General features: G+C 35.7%; 1 protein-coding gene across 1 annotated transcript in view; it reads left to right on the top strand.

Moving 5' to 3' along the window:
• LOC103613589 (phosphatidylinositol 3,4,5-trisphosphate-dependent Rac exchanger 2 protein) overlaps positions 1 to 15,316 on the top strand; it is an 84,824-nt gene extending 69,508 nt beyond the window's left edge. The window contains exons 21-23 of the mRNA XM_008631400.2: positions 192 to 294; positions 7,015 to 7,082; positions 9,902 to 15,316. Of these exons, the coding sequence (XP_008629622.1) occupies positions 192 to 294; positions 7,015 to 7,082; positions 9,902 to 9,947 (217 nt within the window). The 3' untranslated portion in view covers positions 9,948 to 15,316. The remainder of the gene's footprint in view (positions 1 to 191; positions 295 to 7,014; positions 7,083 to 9,901) is intronic.
• The last annotated feature ends 249 nt before the right edge of the window (positions 15,317 to 15,565 follow it).

The following is a 15,565-nucleotide window of genomic DNA, read 5'->3' as shown; positions in this document are numbered from 1 at the left end:
ACACTCAAAATCTTAGAAACGTTATACTGTTCAGGCTAATGCCTGCATGGGTGAGGGAGGCATACAGGGCAGGTTTACTATGTAATCTTTTTATTTTATTTATAACTTTTTTTTAAAGATAATTGATTTAAAAGCAGTTATTTTAAGGAGATCTCCTCTAGCAGATAGCTGACCTCTGTCCCCCATTGCAGCTGCACTCTGAGTGTCACCCTGGAGCAGGCGATCACGCTGGCCCGGAGCCATGGGCTGCCCCCTCGCTACATCATGCAAGCGACGGACGTCATGCGCAAACAGGTGAGGTGCTCACTGCGGGGACGAGCTGCACGCTTCCAAACAAGACGTGCAGTCATCAAACAGGAATGACTTGACCAAGCATTTTTTAGCCTCCATCCTGCCTTGGTTTCACCTTACATCAGAATAGTCTGTTGAGTAAGACAATCTTTATTTTAATACATATGATCCACAAAAATAACTTCAGATTATTAACTGTTGTCAATAGAAAGTGACTCATGCTGAATTAAGGGGATGTGTGGAAGGGAAGGAGAGAAAGAAATACTATTGTTTTTGATTTTCCAGGCAAGATTCCTGAGGACAATGTCCTTATGACAAAATAGTGTTTTTCACTCTTTGGTCATAATAGGATATTAGAATTTTGAGGCTAGATTTAGATATTAGGATTTAGAGGCTGTTTTGTTGATAGATTACCACCTCAACATGAACTCTTGGTGCTAAGGTATGCCAAAAATACTAGATTAAAAAGTAATATCAACTGAAAATGGGGGATACACGTTACTGTATTGGCACAACATTTTCTAGAATATCTTGTTATCAGAAAATACTTTCAAAAGGATGTATCTTGGAAGGAATTCAGAGGAGGAACATGAATGGTCCAGTGGTTGTTAGACAAAGCTTACAAACTGAAGATTAAAGAGCTCAGCCTGTTCAGTTGATGAAAGAGAGGTTGAGGGGGGACTTAATCATTCTGCATGCGTATGGAACATATATCCCAGCCTGTGGTAGCTTTCAACCCCACAACAAAATCATAAGCAAGATACAGGATACACTCAATCTTGAAGTGGAAAAAACCCATAATTAAGTATTGTAACAATTAATCACAGATAAGACAAGGTTCATATTTTCTGCGTTTTAGATGACATCTAATTTATTATTTTCATTAATTTTGCTACATATTTTGCGCAACAATCACAGTTATCAGAATGATTAAGCAGCTGTGCTTTATTTCTAACTTGCTATAGAGAAAAATATGCATATGCTAGGTGTGACCTTTAGTCTGTTAAAGCAGTTTTGTGGATAGTCTCAAACCACAGATTCGCATCAGTTGTATGTAAGTGTTGCTGCTGAGCATAGGTACGTCAGAGTATTTAGTTTCATTCCTTTTTATATTGGGCTTTCACTTCTTTTGGTGCATAAATTAAGTTTCTGTGATGAATAAACACCCTTGAGGTTCTTGAATCAGGTCATGTACATCTGCTCAGGAATTACAGCTTTAAGTTGACTTGAAAGCTACTGCTTTATATGGATAAACTTGCATGTATAGGTTGGTATGTCTGCTCCTGAAGTTCTAGACAAAAGACAGATCTGCATATTTTGCAATCAAAAAACATGGTTGCAGGGGTTTGCATAAATCTACTTGTAGGATGCGTTCTGTCAAAGTGTACATTTTCAAAATACAGGTCCAGGCCATTTTAAAAAAATGCTGATTCATTTTTGGATCTTCTGCAGTTTATTTAATGAAAATGAAAGACGAAATGAAAGAACCTCACATGGTTTTCAGCAGCTGTAGCTGTACTTGCTCAAATACAGATGTGAAAAAAGGCCTTTCGGTTAGGCCACATTCTTTGAAGTAAAACAGCAGGTCATCAATAGCTGTTAAAGATGCCAAAATCTCAATACCACACACAGACACCGCAGAAAAGTGTGCTAGTCTATCTAGACTTTTTTCACACATTCTTTCTCTTGCAGGAAACCACTATGACATTTAATGGAGTAATAATCTTTTGTTGTAATTTTAAATTAGTCTTGGAGTTGTGTAGTAGAAATATAACCCTCCATTAAATTCTAAATGCTTTGGAGTAATTTCAACAATACACTATGGCATTTTCTAGAAACCTGTTCGGATTTAATGTTTAAATTATCTGTAGGATTTAACTGTCAGAATCATAATGCAGGCCATAAAACTTGGAAGAAAAAAGAATAAAAAGTCTTCTTGGGGCTTAATGCAGATCATTTAGTTAAGGGCAATACATGTCCCTTTTTCACATCAAACAAACAAACAAACAAACAAATTTGTTATCCCATTTACACACTAAACCTTTTGTGGAATAAAGATATTAGCCACAGGGAGGTGCAAGTCAAAGGACATCTATTCCATCTGTTCCTCAGCAGCATTAACTCCTACCAGTATCAGCTTTCCACAAGAGGAAATTATCTCTATTCAAAGCTGATATGTTTTCTAACTTGGTGCATCAGTACTGAATAACTGGCGCACCTGATTGAATGGATGACATCAGGAATAATTTTTTTGTTTTCTTAATTGAATGAGGTCAAGATCATGTTGAACAAGACTAATAATAGCTCCAACTGTATTGTTGGAACAATGTTCAAAGTAATTGTCCTGTCAGTTATAATAAGAGAACAAGCACCTGGTCTGTGAGAACTGAAGAAGAGAGACCAACTTGTGAGGATGGGTATGACCTTGGGTCTGTGGGATGGCTTTAGTTAAGTGGTTTTGATTTATTTATAAAATAAAAAATTAGTCAAAACATCCCAACTATCTTTTGGTAACTTCTTATCTTGTGTATATACTCCTGCAAGCATCTGCACAGATAAAATACTGTGTAAAGCATCCTGACAGTGTGACTTAGGGATGCAGCAAGGAGTGGAGAGGACAGAGGCCTAGGAAAGGAGCTGCAGGAGGGCAAAGAGGTCTGAGGAAAAAATATGACTAAAAGGCTGATAAATAGAAAAGGCCAGAAGAGAATTTATGTTGACTTTTAAGTGAGTAATCATGTTTTCATGCCTTTTTTAAAGTAAAATAACAGCACAATATTTTGAATAATTCTTATAAGTACTGTACTGATTTAGAGCTTTTTGAACAGGTCATAAAGAGAATCTGTGTTTTTTATGTGACTGGGTCTTGCTATCCTTAAATTAATGTGTAGCTTGAAATCAAACCTATAATTTTTAAACGTGGCAATGAGAATACTAATTCATATAGAAGAGTGCAGATTGATGGTGTTTTAGACCTGCCATCATCTTTCACCATTGTTCTGGCAGTACTGGTATGCAGAGGGTAGCAGTCTAGAGTCATGTAGCACAGCTCTCCCTTATGAGACAAACCCATGAGACAAACAGTGATAATTAAGAATAGAATTGAAGAAGTATAAATCAGCAGTATATTGAAAGAGAAATGGTATAATGATGCTCAGTGGTGACAAGCAAGTTGCTAGTAATTCTTGGAGGCTTTTCCTTAAAAGAAATAAGAATGTGGTGGTTTCAAGTAAGGTTTAATTTGTGCCCCAACTAAACAATAAATTACATGATTATATAAAGCTAGACTCCTTTTTAAATCAATGCATTTGATTTATTATGTGAGCAAGATACTAAAATTAGTTTGTCTAGCGAGTGATGCAAGTAAAAATAGGCTTGTTTTGTTCTCAGAGGTAGTCACAGCACTGACGTCCAGGATCAGCCTGTGATTAATTTAGATAGTTTTTGCAAGTATATGTATATTCTGGCTCTCACTGCTGTTAATCGTGTGCCAGTCTCAGAAGTCTGTCATGGTGAGATTTCTTTATTATGATAAAATTTTAGAAAATGGCACCAAGAAAAGGCCACTGGAGGTGCTGAAGGTCTGGACTCAACATGTCTGAGTGTAACCAACAGCTATCCCTATGTCATTCCTGGCAGACATTTGCTGTATCTGTTCTTAAACCTCCAGTAGTGGGGACTCCTGCGCAGTGCTTCCCATGTGGTCTGTTCCATAATTTTCTAAACCTTTTCATTGGGATGCTTTACTTTGTGCCTCATTTAAGTGGCTTTTTTCTTCTATTTTTTTTCCCCTACAATTCCCATTTTCTGTCCAATATACCATAGACTTAGTGACCAGATTTTCTTCCCTATTTAGCAGTAGACTTTTAGCATTTCAATTGTTTCCAGAAATGGGGCATCTGGCATACTATGGCCAACCTGTTCCTGTGTTACCACCCTCATCATAAAATATTTCTTCCTTATATCTATTCTGAATCTACCTTCATTTAGTTTAAAACCATTACCCCTTGTCCTATTGCTACAGTTCCTGCTAAAAAGTCTGTCCCAAACTTGATTATCATTTCCCCGATAAGCCATCACTTGTGTACATGGAAGAAATCAGTTCATCTCATCTGTCATTTTTCTGTTGTGTTTCCTCAACTAATCATTCTCCCTATTCTCCACTGAACTCTTTTCAATTATTTTATTAAAGATGAGAAGTAACTCTGAAGAATTACAAATAATCTTGCAGGAGTTTGTGATTGAGCAATAACATACTAGATGAAAATCAATGTAAATTACTCTTAAGTGAAGGACACTGGGGAAAAAACAAACCCTAAATTCACATTCAAAATAATTGACTGTGAGCTTGCCATTCCATTTCATGTTCAAGACCTCAGGATACGAGGAGAAAACATCAGCTCAATTTGCAGTAGTTATCAGTAAAGCAGAAGTTATAATGGTTTAGGCAGGGATAGATGCCAAAGTAGAAATCATGCTGTCATGACCCTGAATTTTGAATTATCTGATGCTCTTATCCCTTCGATAAGGATATAGCATAATGGAAAAGATTCAGAGAAGGTCAGAAAAAAACTTAGCAATGGTTGGGAAAGCTTTATAGACAGAACAGACAGAAAGACAAAATAATGTAGGACTGTTAAGCTTCATGAAGGGGGAAACAGACTTCTAAAGAACATGTGTCACAGGTAGGGACTGACCATTGTTCTCACCAGTGAAGGACTAAAGGCATCAAATGAAATTGTCAGATTAAAACAAAATTAAAAGAGCGGAAAGCTGTAGAGGGACTTTTTACATAGGCAAGGGGTAATGGCTTTAAAATGAGAGTGGGCTTAGACTGATTCTTCATTTTAGAATAAATTTTAGACATTAGGTTTAGAAAAAAGCCTTTACTGTGAGGGTGGTAAGGCACTGGAACAGGTTGCCCAGAGAAACTGTAGATGCCCCATCCCTGGAAATATTTGGGGACAGGATTAATGGGGCTTTGAGCAGCCTGGTCTAGTGCAAGGTGTCCTTGCCTATGGTGGGAGGTTGAAACTAGATGATCTCTGAGATTTTAGGAACCCAAACCATTCTCTGATTCTTGATGTAACAAGCCAAGATTGTACCAAAGATGTGGATCTTTGACAAGAAGGTTAGTGATGTGAATTTATTACTGGGTACAAGATGAGATGGGAAAGAAAAGAGAATCACTAAAGTTGATTAAATACATACTTGTTGAAGAAGAGAGGAAGTATTCAATGACTAATGACTGAATTCTGGAGGAGTTTCTGGAGAAAGATGTATGTTTGTCATGGTTGGTAGTTATGTGCCTTTGCAATTTTTGGAGACAATCTTCCTGAGATAGATGCAGCTCTAGTAAAATAACTTTATATTCTGCCTTAAGTTTTATAGGTACTCTAGTTATTTTTTCTATCTTTATCACCATTTTTTTTTTCCTTAAAGAAATGTAAAGACACAGTATTTTTTTGTGGCGCATGTTGATTTACATACAATCTGAGAGCCTATCTGAGTGTAAACAGCCAGCCTTTTTCATATTTTGTTTGAGCCCATGACAGTGAATTAATACCTTCTCAATTACCTGTGCACCTGATTTCAGTCAAATGAAAGATCTAGTCAGTCTTGAACCAATTATTATACCTCTTTTACATCATGTGCATCTGGCACTGCAGCTCTGTTAGAAATGTAAATTATCTTTAATGCTTCACATCAACCTAAATTACACTGTAAGAATTCTGAGGTTATACAGAATTCTGTTATTTTATCCTGAATTTAGGTAGCACAGAAGGAGAAACAAATGGAGAGTCAGTGTATTTATTATTGACAGAACAAGTAGTTTCCATCTCCTTTAAAACGATAGAAAACCTAGTAAGGCTAATGGATATTTCTTTATTATGACTACTTTACATCAATAAAACTGCACTTTAAAAGCCAGACCTCATAATTCAAAAACTTTACTAAGTTCTTTGGTATGTGTAAGCTGGTATGTTTGCAGAAGAGGGTGTTTTTCACAACAGTTCATGGTATATGAACATTGTGCATGTTTTATCCACTTCCTACTTACTGGATGAGTCAGTGAGACAAAAGTACTTTCATTATTGTTTTTGAAAGGATCAACTGAAGTAGAGAGAGACCAAGTTTTCTTTTGACCCTGCTTTAAGCAGGGATGTTAGACTAAACAATCTCAGGAGGTTCTTGCCTATTTGTTTTGGGATTTTTTGTGATTCTGTGATTATAAAGGAAGTTCAGGACTTCCATTGTCTAATCCTTATTTATTTCCTCAATTTAGGCCATTTTTGTAGTTTTATTAGTATTTTCATGGGAAATTACCTGTAATATTTGTTTGTTCAAAAGTTCATAGGAAATAGGTGACATTTCAGAAACCAGCTTTATCCATGACTTCTACGCGGAATGGTGACAAAAATCAAACAAATTGAAATGAGATGTGTTTGGATTGTTTTAAACCTTAAGTGTTAATATTTTAATGAATCTCTTTTATATTAGCAAGATGTATACGTATGCATTTATTTAGTGACAAAGTGGCAAGATTTTTGTTCCTTTATTTCTTTAACTTGTTCCTCACCTTAGAAGACAGTAGTTGTTTTGGGAGATTAAACATATGTGTTAATTAATTATAATCAATACTTATGTTCATCTACAAAGCTCAGAAAATTTCCTAATTTGTTGTGGGATAAATGAAGCAAAATTGTTGTATTTCTTCCACAGGGTGCGAGAGTACAAAACACCGCCAAGAATTTAGGAGTGAGGGATCGAACACCACAGTCTGTGCCAAGGTAACTTGAATCTTTGTGTCCTAGACCATGATTTTTTCTACTTTGTGCCAAATTCAGTCCCAGCTGCTCAAAAGCTAACAGTAACCATTGACTATATTATGCTCTAGTTGGTAAGATTTGGCTCTTAATGTACATAAAATCAGTTGCATTCGTAGCCATACAATTTTACTTCAAGTGATTAGTTGCAGAAGTCCAGGCTATGTAGCACTTCAAAACATGCCCATTTTTGAAAAATGAAACCTAGTTCATGTTAATTATGAAAACACTGGGGTAAGTACTTAATCACTTGTACTATTTAGTGGGTTTAACTAGATCCATAACCCCATTTTAATGAAATATTGTACTGCAGTATCTCAGCAAAATCATGTTCTAGTTGCGTTTGGGGATGATGTAGTCTTTCTTTGTCTCTTTCTGAAACATGCATTACAATGAAAAATGACTTGTTCTATATTTATCCAGCTTTTTAATGTTGTGATGGATTTCAGGTACCTGAAATGTTTCTTTAAAAGCACAATACTTATAAATAAAAATAACCAAACAACCATGTTCTTAATATGATCTTAAAATGGTTTTAGTAATCCAGAACTAATTTAAACTGGGTTTTACCAATTTAAACGTAATGTTTTTGTTGACAAATGAGAACACATTGAATGAGCTAGACACATAAGTGAAATACGTAACATATCCACTGTGGTGTTTAAATTTCAGTAAGGAAACATGGAATTAGTAAAACCTGATAGAGATGACCATGTGAATGTGATTAGCTTAGGCAGTCCGGGACCAAAGATCCCTGATCAGCTGTCTTGCCTTGTGGGAGTCCATGGCAATAAAGTAGCATTTTGTTACATTAAAAGCAATTAAAGCATTACTGGGAGAAGAATTTTCATATTTTGAACAGTATGATTTGTGCCTTAAATGAACTCCTTCATGACATAATTCTGGAGACAGCCAAAGAATTCTTGCAACCCAAACTTTTCCCATTCCAACATGACAGCGCATTTATCTAGATTCAGAGCTTTTGTGATAAAGGAAAAATCTAAGTTCTCAAAAATAGAAACTTAGCAATGAGATTTTTTGGCTTTGCATATGTGGAAAAAAGACTGCCTCTTTCCAGATGAAACTCCTACAATGTAGCACAGAAAAGCTGAAGAAGAATTATGAGAACATAGAATAGGCAGATGTACCCAGTATGCTTGCCAGTCAGCATCAATAGCAATATCCCAGAATATCCCAGACCTCAGTGGTCGAGGCATTAGATGCCCAAGTCAGAATAGTAATCAGCAGGATACTTTTGATGTATAGCTAAACAATACTATGGGTTCTCAGTTCTCTACTTTGAAAACAATTTTATATTTGGTTTCATTTAACATCACTTGACAGGGTTCTCTTGTTCTCTGCAGCTGCCACTATCTCTGTGTTTTCTTAGCTGATCTGTTTGTACCAACTCAAATAGTTGCTCCATATATATTGACCCAGAACAGGCTATTTCTGCTCTATAGCATCTTCATCAACTTTAGATCCTTAGGGGTTTGTGCAGCCTTATTATTAGTTTGCTTCAGAATTCCTTTATACCACTTGCTCTGAAGACAATCTTACTGATTACTGCTTTAACCTGAAGAATACACAGACCTTGGTACTTGGGGCTGAGGTTTTCTGCACTTTGCTCCACAGAAATTAGATATTGCTAAAACATCATCAAGTATTAACCCCACTGCAATTGCTTGGATGAGATTTAATGAGATGTAATTTTATCTGTCTTTCAGCTTCGAATATTACTGCTTTATTATGCCAGCAGAATCAAATAATTTAACCCGTTTATTCTTCTCTGCCTCCTTGTCTGTATAAAGATCAGACCTTCTATTGCCTTATATATGGCTCCTAACAGATGTTTTGGTGTCTGCACAATGTGATCTTAAAAGACTGTGTTTCTGAATCTGCCATATGACTGTGTTGAAGAGCCCAGTGATCTTCAGAACACATTATGGTGGAGATTTCTCTTTGTTATTCCTTCAGTGATACATTTTCCCAGAGAAGTATGTGTAATCTCCAAATGAGATCATGTCTTGCTAGTTCTAATTTCTGTGGTTTCAGAGGAAATACCGTATGCTGGACAGGAATACAGAACAAGGGGTGTGAGGTCAGAATGATTGCCTTTTATTTTCAGTATTTCTATCATTAGGCTAAAGTTTCAAACACCTGTTAATGACCAAGTCCCTGCAGAAGGGGTTAATCGAAGTCCAAAAGCCTTAATAAAAGCAGTGGCTATTTCAGTCTGTACTGAGGTAGTCATTTGAACTGAATCTTACTGCTGTTGACTTCATCCATGAAGAAACAGAGGGGAGAGAGTTTAAAATCTGCATGCTATTGTCACTTATCTGACACCTGTCTTAGGTGCTTCAAACAGCATCTGTTTTTCAGGGAGCTGTTTTTAGAGTGAGGTTTGACTTGGCCAAGACAAAACAGAATTGGAGGCAATGACATTCACCAAGCAGCTTTTCCAACTGAGAAATCCAGGGCAACAACTGATAATTGGATTAATGAAGGGATCTTCAGTGCAGAAAAATGAAATATTTTCTATATTGAAATGTGTTTGTAAGACTGCTTATATCTATCTATGTGTTTTAATGATTCCACTTTCAATGTAAACAATAATGTTCACAAAGAAGATTTTATTAATTTTACTTTGATAGTATTAAACTGAATTCAGTACCTTTTGTTTTGCAGTGCAGAAAGATGTAGATTTAGTTTGTGTTCCTTAAATTTACTCATCATAGTAATAACCAAGCTCTCAGAATAATTGCTTTGTTTGTCATTGTCAGATTGTACAAGCTGTGCCAGCCACCACCACCTGTTGGAGAAGAATGAGGAGAACTGCTTCAGAAAACAATCCAGTAATGGCCTTTAGGATACTGGGACTGTATGACGAAAATCTTACTGCACTATAGCAATATGTCCCTGCAGCTTTGATAAATAAGAAAAAAAAAAAAATCTTTTGCTCAGGACAAAGAAAGAAATATCCTAAATATTACCTACTGGCATTGAAAAATGTCTTCCCAAAAGCATTTCTGAAATCTGTGCACTCCAGCCTTACACTTCCTTGGGAATTTTACACTGGAATCAGATTAATTTGTTGTGTCTTGTTCAGCCACATGATAGGTATAGCCAGCAGCTTGAAAACAAATGTCTTGTTCAGAGGCAATGTCTTCACTTGTACACTATGCAGAATGTGTTCTTGTGGAAGCCTAGATAAACTAGGCTTGATAATTAACATGCACTTCATATGGGGCCCTTTGCATTTGATAAAGCTTTTTTTCCTGTCACTATCATAATTTCTCAGAATTTTGACATTACTGTTTCAAGGATATAATGTAAGTGAGGTTTAAAGATGGAAAACTCATCTCAGAATTGTGTTTAATGGCTGCAGGCAGGTGCTTTGAACAGTGTGTTTGTAATCGGTAAACTCAGACATGTCTGAAGCAGTGCTTGTCACACTGCTTTGGAAGGAGGACCTACCTGGCATTAGGAGTACCTAATGGTGTGGCATAGAAGGTGAAGTTTTGCCCTTTTGCAGCTGCCATTATAACGAAGGAGAAGGATGAGTCTGATCTTCATCCACTGGTCCGCTGAATTTCAGACTCCAGTGGATGTTTTACATTATTCCATCTCCGCATTTCAGAGTTTTCCAGAGCGGTGTATATTCATCTATAGCACTACACTAACAAATCTACATAAGGCAGAGATGAGTCAGTATTGTTAAACTGGAAATGACTGGTTTGAGTTAAAGCATAGTTTGGGGTTTTGATGTTTTATGCTACCATTTTCCACATTTTGTCAGAATTGTTTTGTATAGCATCTCAGTTCTTTGAAATGGTAATTGTTATAGATTTATGTTGAAATTGTACTAACTATTTAGAGAGCCCAGGGAGAATTTATCTGCATTTGGCTGTTCTTCTGGCCAAAGAATTTTCAGAGAAAATGCCCCCAAATGAGGATTTATATATGAACCCATTAAAACAAAAACTGTATTCTGAAATAGTACTACTTGTAGCAGTAGCGACGTATTCCATTAGGGCAAGACACATACTGTTTGAATAAAATTTATTTTTTTGTACAACAGCGGCCTGTAGTTATGCTGTAGCAATCAAACCTCACAACATAATTTTTGCAATGATCTCAGTATTTATGAGTCTATCAATCTACAGTGAAATAAGTGAGAATTCGAAAGGATCTATACTCTTGAAGAGAGTGGGGTTTTTTTTATAGAGGATATTTAGGGAACTTGTTACTTTTCTCCAAAGGAGGAATTAGAGCTCCTACCTTTTTCAGTATTCTAAATGTTTTTACACAGACTTTAACTTTGCTAAGAAAATAAATATTTTTATATATCCACAGATACATATGTCTGTGCATATACGTACATTTCAATACATGTATATTTATGTTGTCATATCAATTACTGGTCCTACCATAAAAAAAGAATGTTTGCCTTAAACTATGACAAGACGTGGTAATGAATCCAGTAACAACTTAACCTTTGTGCTTTAAAGTTTACTCTCTTTTGTAGTTACTGGAAGCTATTGAACTATCATATTTTTGATTAAAAAAACTTAATACCCAAAACCAAAATCCAAATCAGAAAAGAAAATTTTACTTTTAAAGACTTTTGTCTAGCACGACCTAATGCTTATACGTAAGAAAGAGTTATGTTTTCTATAACTGCTGTTCTAGTCAGGATCTCATACTTTCAGACGTGTTTCATTCAGAGCAGCAGAATTGGCTACAGTAATTCCTGCTCCAGGCAAAAGCACCAGTATTTTCAGTTTCTGCTTGTTCAGACACCCGAAGTACAGAGAAGCCATAAGCACCTCAAGCCAAGGGCGTGCCGGTGTCAGCCCGGCTCTGAGCTCACATCTTCCTGTGAGGTTTCTCCACATGAGGTTTGATTTACTATGAGGGAAGTCAGCTGTTGGCTGCATGGAGCTGCTGAGCCTGTATACAATAAAATAACATAGAGGAAAAAGTCTGTTGCATGCACATGCATTATTGTAACTAGTCATTGCTTTTTTTATATAGCATGGAAAATGGTAGGAGTGCAAATACTCCAAAATAGTCTCCCTGTATAGTAAGATAATTTCCTGTTTCATTTTGTTGTTGAAAGCATGGGATAATAGACATTGTAAGAGACAAATAGTTATATGCCAGTCACTGGACAAAATTCTTTAGCTATTGTTTTATGAATGTGCATCAGAAATCTTTACCTCTTCTTTTGGTATCTAACTTCTGGTTCTGTATTCCTTTTTGCCCCCTCTTGAGACAGTTTTCAAAAACCTATTCAGCAATATGAGCTTATTGGTGTCCCATACTGCAAAGTAAAGTGTCTATTCAGCCTGGTGTCAAAGGAGCTGAGAAACTTAAGATCTGGTTTTCTGGGTTTACAGATAGAGCATAAAAATAGGATTCCACAGTAACACACAGAATCACAGAATCAATTAGGTTGGAAAAGATCTCTGAGATTGTTGACTCCAACTTATAGATCATCGAGTCCAACCTATTTTCAGAGGAAATTGGGCAAAAATGTCCCACTCACTCTCTTTTAAAAGGGGGGGACTTGATTTCTCAAAATGTTCTTCAAAGCCTGGAACACTGTGTCATTTTCACACTGCTTTTCTTGTCCCTCTGCTTTCAGAGCACACTGCACATTCTAACGCATTGACTTCTAATAACACTAGATGGACCTTTAATAAGTCCATTCTTAAAATATAAATTTACATAGGTTCATTATTAAAGCTGTTTATCTTGTTCAGTATATATATAGCATGTATTTATTCCTTATACAAGGTGCACTTGCAGCGTAAAAAAAAATCCATTCTCATCACAGTATGTTTATCCTCTTACAAATTTTTAAACTCACAGGTGACAAGAAGAGATGACCAAGAGTGATGATTTATAAGAATTGTATCACCTGTAGCTTCTTAAATCTTTGCTTTGACAGAAACAGGTTATGTAGCCTTTTTTTAACAACAGTGTGTTGTACTGGTTTAGGGAAAGCATTTTGTATGTAATTTTTACTTTTTCACCCAAGACAAGTATAATTCTTCTGGGAATAAATTCAAGGATCTAGAGGCATACATTACCAAATACTACCATGATTCAATGCTAGTCTGTGGGTGATATATAGGGGATTTAACAACTGGGAAGGGAGGGTTACAGGCCAAGGAACAGCTGAGTTGCCATGAGTTGCCATAGCATTCATGCTTGGAGAAAACATAGATTTAAGTAGAGCTGAGGATGTTTGGCCTATCTTTGTAACCATTATCTATGAATAATAGGATGTTAAACAGTCCTTAGTCTATTAAATGGCCATTAATTCAGTCTAGTTCCCCAAATTAGTTATTTTTTAATACCTATATTCCTTGTAGATTGTAAATGTAAATTAATATAAAAATGTATATAGTTCAGTTTTTCAATGTCAAACTTTGTGTTTAGAGATCCGTTTTAAAGTAAATATGCCTGCTGTCAGATGAAGAAACCAACCAATTTCATGTCCACTGAGAGAGTTGGAATCTTTAGTAGCTTTTTGGGTAGATTTCACTGGGTTTTAGCAAATCATCAGGCTTTTGGATTGGTTTGCATCTGTTTATTTTAATGCAGTCAGTAGTGGTCAGAACTGCTCTTCTACTGGTTTAGAGCCAAAAAAATTAAACTTCAGTCAAAACTGATTTATGGTAGTCATACTTAATTTCATTTGTTAGAATCCTTTAATGGAAAAAAATGAACCACTTTTATAGATCTGGTTTTAGCCAGAGAAATTCACTAGCAAACATGTTTTATTAATTCATTGTCAGATGTAGTTTATGTGTGTGTATATATATATATATATGTATGTATGTATGTATTTAAGACAATTGCCTGAATGTGAGTATACACATCATGGTTAAGCATGATGCTCAAAAAAGGAAAGTGTCTTTCATTTATTTTCATTTAAATGAGAAAATCAGTAAATGCAGTATATATCTACATACTGTTCCGTACTCTTTACTTTACAGCTCCTTCATGGATATGTCTGCCAGCATTTTATGCATATTTTGCACCATTTTTGTTTAACATTATGAAAAGAGCTAATGCATTGACTTATGTATTTTATCTCTGTACTTGTTGATAAATGCAGGTAGTGCTTTTCTAATTGTACTCCAATAGTACTCTGGTAGTGGTAAATTAGATGTGCAGTACATACCTGACTCAGGATATCTGGATTTTTCATCATTAGGTTTTGAAGTATAAAAATATACTGAACTCATATTTTTGTATGCTGACAATTGTGTAGGGATTTTTATATACTGTATATATCAACCAAGTTTTCCTAAAGAAAATTTATTATTATGAATATTTCCCTTTTCCTGCTAGAAGATGTGGGTTTATGTTTTATTGTTATGTATGTATAAATGAATATACAGCATGCACAGTCATGCAGATGTTAACACCGGTGAGAAATTTCAGATTGTCTAGAGGCTAATTGAGTTTTTCTTAATGTTCTTCTCTAAAAAGAATATCTCCATACTAGAAACCTACTTTAGAAATAACTTCAGTTTGAAAGTCCAATAGTGTGTTCAAAGTAGTTGGGACATTTCTGCAAGTACTTAGATTTGGACTTTTGTGGGAATATCCATGACATCATCTGTGTGTGTATGTGTGTCCTATCTGCAGTACCATATGCCAGATTTAAAAGACTAAGCAGCCTTATTAACTTCTTTACACCCTGTACATAGTATATGTATTTGGTTATACTTGTGTTACACTTTAAAAATGAACCTAATTTCTGCATTGAGTATTGCACACATTTTTCAAATTAAGAATATATTTTGTAACATCTCATTAAGCACAAGAGACCATTACTGCTTTGAAATATTATGTGTAAGTACAGCCATATACAGAATTTCTCAGTCAGCTTTTGTTTGAAAACGATCAAACTAGCAGTTCTGTAGGTAGTTGAGTTTATTGGAAGTAACCTTTGGAATTAAAGATCCTTGGAACATGGATTTAAATTACTTTTTCCTTTATTTTGTAAAGTGCCTCTGTAGCATACTTTGAATCAATACTATATTGATTATGGGTAAAACTAATACTGTGTACTTTTAGATCTCTGGTTTATTTTTTTAGTTACATAGTAAAGACTGGAATCATAACAATGTATTACAAAATGTCACACAGCAATAAAACCATTCATAATATGGCCACTGCAAACCTCTTTATTTGTAAGCAAGAAATAAGTTGGGAGGGAGGGGGTTGGGGATCTTTAGCCCTTTCAGTGTGCCTGCCCAGGAATTCCACTGCAGGAGAACAGAAATTAAACTTCTAGAAATAAATGTTTACAGTAAGAATCTCTTCTGCAAACCCAGGCCCAACCTAGACTCATTGCTGGTAATTGAAATATATCTTTATCACCACTGGAAAACTGAGCCCTGCATGAGCAGTAGCCTCTGGCT

The sequence above is a fragment of the Corvus brachyrhynchos genome, unplaced genomic scaffold, assembly GCF_000691975.1.
Source record: "Corvus brachyrhynchos isolate BGI_N302 unplaced genomic scaffold, ASM69197v1 scaffold633, whole genome shotgun sequence".
Classification (NCBI taxonomy): domain Eukaryota; kingdom Metazoa; phylum Chordata; class Aves; order Passeriformes; family Corvidae; genus Corvus; species Corvus brachyrhynchos.
This window is presented reverse-complemented; position numbering and strand designations above follow the sequence as displayed.